This window comes from Salvelinus sp. IW2-2015, linkage group LG14, assembly GCF_002910315.2.
Source record: "Salvelinus sp. IW2-2015 linkage group LG14, ASM291031v2, whole genome shotgun sequence".
Classification (NCBI taxonomy): domain Eukaryota; kingdom Metazoa; phylum Chordata; class Actinopteri; order Salmoniformes; family Salmonidae; genus Salvelinus; species Salvelinus sp. IW2-2015.
Window position 1 is genome coordinate 13,021,797 of NC_036854.1, and position 10,442 is coordinate 13,032,238.

The 10,442-nt window shown below is 41.0% G+C and overlaps 1 protein-coding gene across 1 annotated transcript in view; it reads right to left on the reverse strand.

The window, feature by feature from the left end:
- Window positions 1–5,605, reverse strand: part of dcbld1 (discoidin, CUB and LCCL domain containing 1) — a 41,707-nt gene extending 36,102 nt beyond the window's left edge. The window contains exon 1 of the mRNA XM_023999526.2: window positions 5,302–5,605. Coding sequence (XP_023855294.1) covers window positions 5,302–5,374 — 73 coding nt within the window. The 5' untranslated portion in view covers window positions 5,375–5,605. The remainder of the gene's footprint in view (window positions 1–5,301) is intronic.
- Window positions 5,606–10,442: the final 4,837 nt, after the last annotated feature.

The following is a 10,442-nucleotide window of genomic DNA, read 5'->3' on the forward strand; positions in this document are numbered from 1 at the left end:
TGAGGTAGCGTGCAATTGGCATGCTCACTGCAGGAATGTCCACCAGAGCTGTTGCCAGATAATTTAATGTTAATTTCTCTACCAAAAGCCGTCTCCAACGTCGTTTTAGAGAATTTGGCAGTATGTCCAACCGGCCTCACAACCACACCAGTGGCCAGGAGGTAGGGGCAAAGGGTTTGTTTATGGACTGGGCCCTTAAACTCAGATATATGTGGCACATAAACACTGTCCAGACATCAATGGTAGGTTCTGAGTGATGGTGGAGCATTTTGTATAGGAATAAACATGTATTAATAAACACTGACTTGTGGATAAGAATCCCTAAAGTTAGATTCTTTCCAAGGAAGGTAAATCAAATTTAATGGAAAAACATTTAGGCAAAATTAGCAGGCCCGTGGACAAATGAGGCTATTAAAAAACAAGATGGGAGCTTTGGCTTGTCTGGCCAGTCCCAAGCCATGGAGCGGCAGGCACACACAGTGGCCTTTGTGGTCCGAGGCTGAACTAGGTCCAGGTGTGAGGCTGGGCGAACAGCACAGCGGGACGGAACATTTTAAAAACAGGATGCAGCTACCCACCTGGGAGAAGGTGAAGGAGCGGTGACATCATTACCACAATGGTAAAGGAGGAAATAGACTACACCTATGCCACAGAGCATTACTGACCATAGGTGTGTAAACAGAGAAGGGCAGAGTGGGCCCTGTAACATCAGCTCAAGAGTATTTTCATGTAGTGGTTTGTTTGGGACACTAACAATCAACCTCTCTGTCTACTGTATGTTTAAGGTTGAACTTTTTGGTCGTTTTTTTTATTTTTACAGTTATTCCAGATGTACTTTTTTCTTTTTTAACACTTGACAGCATCCCCAGCAAACATGACCTAGACATTTTCCGATCCTCTCAGATATGGGGTGCCTGTGTTGGTGGTTTCAGTCTGTCTTTTTTGATGCTCCTGAGATTTCTCATTCATAGCAAGGCAACATTTGTCTATGCAGTGCCTATAGCTAGCTTGACGACTCACACTGACTAAATTCTTCAGCTGCTCTGTCGTTCGCTACATACTTTAGCCCAAAACTCATTGAAGTTGTTTTGTAGTGACGAGTGGCGTTTTACAAAACAAAGTCCAGAACAGACTCTGGGAAACACACTGCAGTTTTGTCACAGCACAATGCCACTGATGTTAAGGTTTGGGGGAGTGTGCAGTTGGCATGCTGACTGCAGGAATGCCCACCAGAGCTGCTGCCAGATAATTTAATTTTAAATTTCCAACATCTTTTTAGAGAATTTGGTAGTACGTCCAACCGGCCTCAACTGCAGACCACGTATAACCACACCAGCTTAAGACCTCAATATCCGGCTTCTTCACCTGCGGGATCGTCTGAGACCAGCCACCCAGATAGCTGATGAAACTGAGTTTGCACAACCAGATGTTCTGCACAAACTGTCAGAAACAGTCTCAGGGAAGCTCCGAGTGCTCATCGTCCTCACCAGGGTCTTGACCTGAATGCAGTTCGGCGTCGTAACCGACTTTAGTGGGCAAATGTTCACCTTCGATGGCCACCGGCACGCTGGAGAGTGTGCTCTTCACGGATGAATCCCGGTTCAACTGTACCGGGCAGACGGCAGACAATGTGTGTGGCGTCGTGTGGGGGTGAGCGGTTCGCTGATGTTAACGTTTTGAACAGAGTGCCCCATGGTGGCAGTGGGGTTATGGTATGGGCAGGCATAAACTACAGACAAACAAACACAATTGCATTTTATCGATGGCAATGACAATGCACAGAGATACCGTGACGAGATCCTGAGACCCATTATTGTGCCATTCATCCGCTGCCATCACCTCATGTTTCATCATGATAATGCACAGCATCATGTCGCAAGGATCTGTACACAATTCCTGGAAGCTGAAAATGTCCCAGATATTCCATGGCCTGTATACTCACCCATTGAGCATGTTTGGGATGCTCTCGATCAACATGTACGACAGCGTGTTCCAGTTCCCGCCAAAATCCAGCAACTTCGCACAGCCATCGAGGAGGAGTGGGACAACATTCCACAGGCCACATTCAACAGCCTGATCAACTCTACGTGAAGGAAATGTAGGAAATTTGTCACACTGCATGAGGCAGTGTGAATGGTGGTCACACCAGATACTGACTGGTTCTGATCCATGCCCCTATCCTTTTTTAAAAGGTATCTGTGACCAGTAGATGCATATCTGTATTCCCAATCATGTGAAATCCATAGATTAGGGCCTAATGAATTTATTTCAATTGACTGATTTCCTTATATGAACTGTAACTCAGTAAAATCTTTGAAATTGTTGCATGTTGCGTTTACATTTTTGTTCAGTGTAGTTGTCAAGGTATTAGACTAAGCATAGGTGATTTGATGATGTTGAAACATTGAAATGGTGCTGGAATAGTGCAGGCAGCTCCTGTTTTCCTTGCAACTTCCGGTAACTCTCCATGGTTCTAACTCAATAGGTGCTTTAGTAATCCGAAAATGTTGGAAACATTAAAAAGAAAGGTTCACCCATTTTGAATGGTACATTGTTTTTGTGCATCTCTGAGTGACGTTCTATCGATTCCCTGGGTCATTTCATGATTTCATGTGTATCTGAGTTATTGGCATTCAAACAGGCAGAAATCCAGCCATTATGACGTAACACTGTTAAAGTCGCTCTCATTTGGAAGCCCAAACAGATATATTTGACTAGAACATAATAATTTCAAACCTTGCTTACATTTGTATATGATCACGTTTCTCTATTATGCGTGGGAATACTTGGGAACAGGCTTTGGGCCTTCCTCTGACATTTGAACTCCAAACTATGTTTTCCAGCGATTGTATTTAGAAATATTGCGATATTCCTGGCTGGGCCTCTGTTTCACTGACATTCAACTCAACAACCATCTCTTTGCTATTTGCCACGCAGCGCTGCCCAAATTGCGGGCCCTTCCGACAGGCTATGCGATTTAAAACAATAAAAACAAGCTTCTTTTTTCTCTCGAGAAGCTAATGATCATCCAAATCATGCTTTCTGGTGTAGTAGCATTTAATATCATAAAAAAAAATTATAATTGTTGATTAAATCATTTTATTGATTATTTTACCCCTTTTCCTCCCCAATTTTGTGATATCCAATTGGTAGTTACAGTCCTGTTCCATCGTTGCAACTCCCGTACTGACTCGGGAGGGGCGAAGGTCGGGAGCCGTGCGTCCTCCGAAACACAACCCAGCCAAGCCGCACTGCTTCTTGACACAATGCCCGCTTAACCCAGAAGCCAGCCGCACCAATGTGTATGAGGAAGCACCGTACACCTCACCGTACCGTGTCAGCGTGCATTGCGCCTGGCCCGCCACAGCAGTCGCTAGTGTGCAATGGGACAGGAACATCCCTGCTGGCCAAACCCTCCCATAACCCGGACCCAATTGTGCATCCCCCCCATGGGTCTCCCGGTCACGGCCAGCTGCGACAGAGCCTGGACTCTAACCAGGTTCTCTAGTGGCACTGCGATGCAGTACCTTAGACCACCGCGCCACTCAGGAGGCCCTTCATTTTATTAATTACTGTATAGACAGGATTAGGCCAATTAGGCTATCTAACTTGTGCATTTCAATTTACTTTAGGGGAAGCTTAGCCTTATAGATGCGCCGCCTATGCTAATTCCACCTAAACGGTGTGTATCCTTATTTCCCTCCAGGCATACTGATAAACACCAACAAAAACTCGTGAAAAATAGAGTAGTAGCAGACAATATAATGATGCAATTTCAATTTAAAATGCCAGCGCACCTCTCATTGTCTCTCCTGATCACCTGGCTGACTACTGCCCTCGGGACAAACATGAAATATTCACCTCAAACACTCAGAGGGGGAGCCGTGGAAGTAGACAATGTGACAAACAGGGAGGCTCAACCTAATGCCAGGTAGAGGCGGTGGGGGAAAACACAATCAAACAATGACTGGAATCAATTCTTCCCCAACTCTGTGTTGGACTATAATATGCATCGGACTAAAACTGCTCACTGCATGGATCGACATTAGAATCCCAAAGGCAGCCAGAGAGATTTAGCTGTCTCCTAAATGGACTGCTTGTGAGTGCTAAGGCATGCGTGGCATTACAGTTCATTGTTCAAGAGCCAGCAGCCAGTGGTGCCTCCTTGGTAATGAGAGACAATACCACAGGAGCACAGGCACAAAAAAGATGACCCCGCTTGTAAGGGAGAATCTCAATTGCATACGCCTCGCGTCCTCTACCCTCGCCTCCTCAAAACCCATTGGATGAGAAAGCCAGAGGTCCTTTTCCTCCAATGGGTTTTGAGAAGGAGGCGAGAGGATGCGAGGAGTACGCAATTGAGATGCTTCCAATGGCACGTAGCCTACTATGAGCCTACATGGTTAGAAGGTTACATGAGTACAAAATCGAGCCATGCTGTCACTGTGGTGTGAGAGGACGATCATAGCTAGTATGAACCCAGCTCCAGTCAGTTCCTTTTGGCAGGTTTGTCACTGGTGAAAGTCACCTACTGTATCTTCTCAAGGATTGTTAGATTACAATTGACGGGTATAGTATGTTGCCCTACATGTCAACAACATGATAGTTCAAAGACATCCTAACTGACAACACATTTGAATATTGTATATTATGGAAGCCTACTGACAATCTCATACAAGTAGAGGATTTGCTGAGGAAACGTTGAAGCAAACTGTCTCTGCTCAGTAGAAAGGTTGAAATATTTAAGCAGAGTGTGGAGATCAATGAATCCATAAGAGTGCATTTTTAAACTAAAGTCAACAGGACTTAATGGTTAACCATTGCACATTCCTCATCTAATAAGTACAGCTCAAGGAGTAATGTTTGAAAGACAACTTAAAACATGACTGGTTACAGTTCTCAACGTTTTGCATGATTGATCGTAACTTAATGTGGCCTAACAATGATCTAATGTAACAAATGTATGATGCATAAGATACTTGTAGTTATATGCCACACACTATTGTTACATTTGACTGTTGGCAACCCAGTTATCACACACGTAGGCTACTTAACATTCGAGGCTTGTTGAACATGCCACACAGTGTTATTAACCCTTGATCTGCCATGTGGATCAGGCACACCAAAAGTGAATGTACAAAGTTTAGTACAAAGTAAAACGATCAGAACCATGGTGAATTTTATTTTATTTCAAATCGAATGTAAGGTAACTAGATCTGTTAAATCTCATCGGTTGTAGTACAAAAAGTATTGGGTAATCGTGTAAATCCCTGTTGCTTTAACAACGGTTAGTTTGCTTACCGAGTTTTTCACCGACCGCGGAAAGTATAGACAAAACGACAAAGAATCCATTAACTTCCTTCTTTACAGACATCTCAGCTTTTATCCACAGTAACGCAACGAAGGCGCATATGGAGACACATTTGTTTCGTTTTCATGGGATCATTTTCTTTAGGAAGTTTTGCCGTAATAGAAAGGATCCCGACGCGCTCTGTCTGTTTCTATCCTGCCTGCTTCTCCACAGTATATTCATTCCTTGAATGAACTCTTCCGTGTTTCATCCACAGGCGTAACCAAGTGGTCGGGTCGACCAACCAGTCTGACCGCCTCCGCGTCGTTGGGGAGAGGGGGATAACTGCTGAGCAGCCGAGAAAAGTAGACACGCAACACAATTAATCAAAATAATTGTTGAGTTCAACTGCCCACCCCGGCTGAAAGGTATAGGCCTATGATCGTTAATACTAGGCTTACTTCTTACATACACTATTCTGCAATCAATTGCCAGTTTGCTACCCTACGTATTCTAGCCTATTTAATGACAGCAATACTATCACTAGGTAAGGTGTTTTTTGGTTTAACATAAGGTGATGACCATAGGGCAGTGAGGTATGAAAGACCCCTGTTAATGTGTTGATTAGATCAAGTTGTTCTAATCAAATAGTATACATTATTCTCTTTTGCTCTGTCTCTATGCATCTTTATCCTAAACATTCAAATCCACTTTTGATTGACTGGTGTTATTTTGCTTTAGGGAAATCTATTTTTTATATTCCTTGTTTTTTGAAAAATGTGAATAGAACATTCATGCTATTGGTTGATCAACAAGATCTTCTTGACCAATGTCTTTACTGTAAAGTAGGACTACTTTACTGTAAGGGCCATCTCCAAATTGTCCCCCTGCTGCTCTCTTGCCAAAGACAGAGAAGTTATACGCTGTCACACTAGCACACAGTCACAGTACTGGCCTCTCAGGGGAGATGGTGAGGAGAGGCTGTGGGACTCCCCTAGGCCTGGGCCTGCTGCTAGCTGCAACAACCCCATGTTAACACGTCCACATCTGAGCTCCATTAAACACTTCCACAATCACATGGGCTCATATCACACATGTCCTGAACCATAAACTTTTATGGGTTTGATCATGGCAAATGCAGCTGGAGCTCAGGCTTACTACCAGCAGAGATCAAATCGAGCAGAGTTAATCACTAGCTAGGCTGGAACTAAGTGCTGAGACCACAGGCACATAATGTGGTACAGTGACCAGATTATGTAATGATGAGTTAAAAAGGGAGGAAGCATCAAGATAGGCATACTCGAGGCTCTGGTCAGACTGCCTTAATGTTGTGGTCTATTGTTTATTAGTCATGCATTTTATCACTTTGATGTATCTTCGTTTTCTTTTTTTCTTTTTTTCTTTTGCTTAACCTGCAGGCAATCTTACATATTGTGTCTTTAATGTTGATCTTTGGTCCATAAATTTAATAGTGGAACTATAGCTCATCCGAGTGGAACTTCTGTGCACTGCAGGTTAGTCGCACTGCACAGTAGGCACAGTAGAGACACATGAAAAGGGGTCGTATTATAATATTTGGTGGAGATGCAGTGATCAACAAATCTGTCATTTTGTTAATGTCCCTATTACAGCACTGGGCCTGAAAATAGTTTGTGTTTATTTTGAGGTCACTCTGGAGTAGGCCTATGTGCCCTTCCGTATTGAAAGGCATAGACTTTCCCTTTTTTTTTACAGAACCATTTCAAGTGTCACCCATTACAATTGCTGTGTAAATCAAACACACTTCTGAAAGCGTTATCTGGAAACTGACTATGTGCAATTGTTTTGAATCGCTTTGGATAAAATAATCAAATGGCCTTCTAAGCTGAACAAAAATATGGATAGAATATAGCAGCCTGCAGATGGCGCTGTTGATTAAGAAGGGATCGCATGCTCTTTTTTATACAGGGATTAAGACCCATTGGCGACTACACTGAGTGTACAAAACATTAGGACCACTGGAAATTGCTGCTGACATTGACAATAGCTTATATTGAACCTCAATGATATATTAACCCAAGGTTAGAAACAAGTTTTAATAAAAAGGGAGAAACCTGGACAAATAGAAACCTGGACAAATAGCAAGTAGTCGTTGGTGCACTAGAACAGACTCAAGGACAGAGATAATAGATCTGGCTATAATGCACAGCATATCTTATGAAAGAAAGGCCATCAGGCTTATGGTTCTCTCCTTTGGCCTCAAAGTTTTTATTTATTTCCAAATGACACTGACCTACAATATACAGAAAATGTGTTCACAGGGCACAGGCGAGATCTTGACCATTCCGCATGCACCTAAGTGAAGCTTCAATGTTTACATTTTTCCACAAACATTGTCCACTAACAAGCAGCAGCAGCATGGATTTAGGTGAAAAGTTGGGTGGGAAAAAATGACGAAATTCCCTTACGTTGATTACTTTTTTCAAATCCATTCAGGTTTTCACGTTCATTCAACGTCATCACATTGATTTTCTTTGTTGAAATGACGTGTAAACAACATTGATTCAACCAGTTTTGCCCAGTGGGTTGGCATTGAAATGTCACACCCTTCCCCCAACTTAACTTATTTACATACCAGCTCATGTTACACTTAATGCCCATAAGGCAGTGTGTTGTAGAGCCATTGCCAATAAGGCTTTCGTTCAATTTAACAATGGTGATTTTCTATCACTGATGATCCAAACAGTGTATTTCCACATACCAAAAGAAAAGAGGGACTCAAATATTCTTTAGATGATATTCCTGCAATTACAGATGAATAGTCCTCACTCCACTCCAATTTACACCAAGCAATAGCTTGCTGCATATTCACCATTATCCTGAAACTATTGACAGCTGCATGCAAATTCATAAATAAATCTAAATATGTGACTTTTCATTTTCATTGGATTAAATCAAGGTTGGTTATCTTTTCATGTGTGAGATTTTGTTTTACATGTCTTGTGCACTCTAATGCATTCTTAATGTTATGACTCTGAGAGCAGAAATGGTGGGTGAAATGAAGAATGTACAATTATTATTTTATTTCACTATTCTAACACTAGATCTTCATAGGCCTTGTTTAAACTAAATACAATTTTAGAGAATACACAAGTCTGTATTGTTGTAGTTTGTAAAGTTCAAGGTCGCCAATGTCTATCTCATAAGGACAAATGTACAATAGTACTTTTTCCAAGGTTTCAGTAGAGAGGAGAGTGCACTTCACCAGACTTGTGCTAAATCAATATCCAATTTTCAGACCACAATTTAAAATATCTCTTTTAATAAAAATAAAGGTTGATGCTTTCTTTGCAACAGTCTCGCTCAAGGTTCCATTTCATTTTTATAATACAATTCCACAACACAAAATTAATTGTATGCAATGGTCTATTGTTTATTTGTTTGGACAGAATGTTAGAATTTGTTTATATATTAAGATGTTGACCCAGGAGAAACTGATTAAGACTTGTGCTAAATCAATATCCAATTTTCAGACCACAATTTAAGATATCTCTTTTAATAAAAATAAAGGTTGATGCTTTCTTTGCAACAGTCTCACTCAAGGTTCCATTTAATTTTTATAATACAATTCCACAACACAAAATTAATTGTATGCAATGGTCTATTGTTTATTTGTTTGGACAGATTGTTAGAATTTGTTTATATATTAAGATGTTGACCCATGAGAAACTGATTAACGTGTTCACTTGTAAAGTTGTTTACAAATCTCTTCACCAACATTTTGACCTGTTTTTGTGTGGCTTCATTCGTGTGAAAAGACAAACATTTTTGTGCAACTTCATTCATGTGAAAATACATTTTTGGGTCGCAAACTTTGGAACAATCTCTTTCAAGTTATTAGAGCTGTTCTAGGATTAGGGTATTTAATTCATTTCAGACTCACTTTTTGTGTGTGTCCCACAATGTGTCCCACATTGATTTATATATACATAAAAAAATGTGTTAACAACCCAATATTGTTCATCAATGTCACACCCTGACCATAGAGAGCTTTTTATTCTCTATGTTGGTTAGGTCTGGGTGTGACTAGGGTGGGTTATCTAGGTGAATACATATTTCTATGTTGGCCTGGTATGGTTCCCAATCAGAGGCAGCTGTTTATCGTTGTCTCTGATTGGGGATCATATTTAGGCAGCCATTTCCCCATTGTGCTTTGTCGGATCTTGTTTTTGTGTAGTGCCTGTGAGCACTGCATTTTCTTCACGTATCGTTTGTTTGTTTATTATTTTGTTTTCCTGTGAGTTTCACATAGTAATAAAAAGATGTGGAACCCAGATCACGCTGCGCTTTGGTCCAGTTATTATGACGAGCGGGACAATCAACCAGGTTGTCACCCAAATAATTACACAGTTATATATTTTTCTTATTTAATATGTATTTTTTTTTTTTTACATTTAACCTTTATTTAACTAGGCAAGTCAGTTAAGAACAAATTCTTATTTACAATGAGGGCCTACCAGGGAACAGTGGCTTAACTGCCTTGTTCTGGGGCAGAACGATAGATTTTTACCTTGTCAGCTCGAGGATTCCATCCAGCAACCTTTCGGTTACTGGCCCAACTCTCTAACCACTAGGCTACCTGCCGCCCCAAATTAATGGGTTGGGTGTTATTAATGCCTATAATGTTTTCTATGCTTGTTTTCACTTAATACTTTGGGATACATGTCTTTTTTTAGTGTAGGCAACAGTAGGCCTACACAATTTTCTTCATAATGCATTTAATACAAGGCTCCACTTTTTCGTGTACATTACACCATTTCTTTCATAATGCATTTAATACAAGGCTATGTCAAATTTTATGAGGGTTGCCAGATTGGAGAAAAAAGCTGTATCTGTCTTTCTTTTGTGGTATCGATGAAGGTATTTGATTGGCGAATGGGGATACATTTTTATGATGGGAAATTATAATACACACCATAATACACACACACAGACACAAACTGTAACGATCGTCCTGGGAAGAAGGAGTGGACCAAAACGCAGCGTTGTAAGTGTCCATGTTTATTAAATACAACAGAACACTAAACAAAATAATAAAGAGAATGAACGAAACGAAACAGTCCTGTCAGGTGTGAACACACAAAACAGAAAACAACTACCCACAAACACCAGG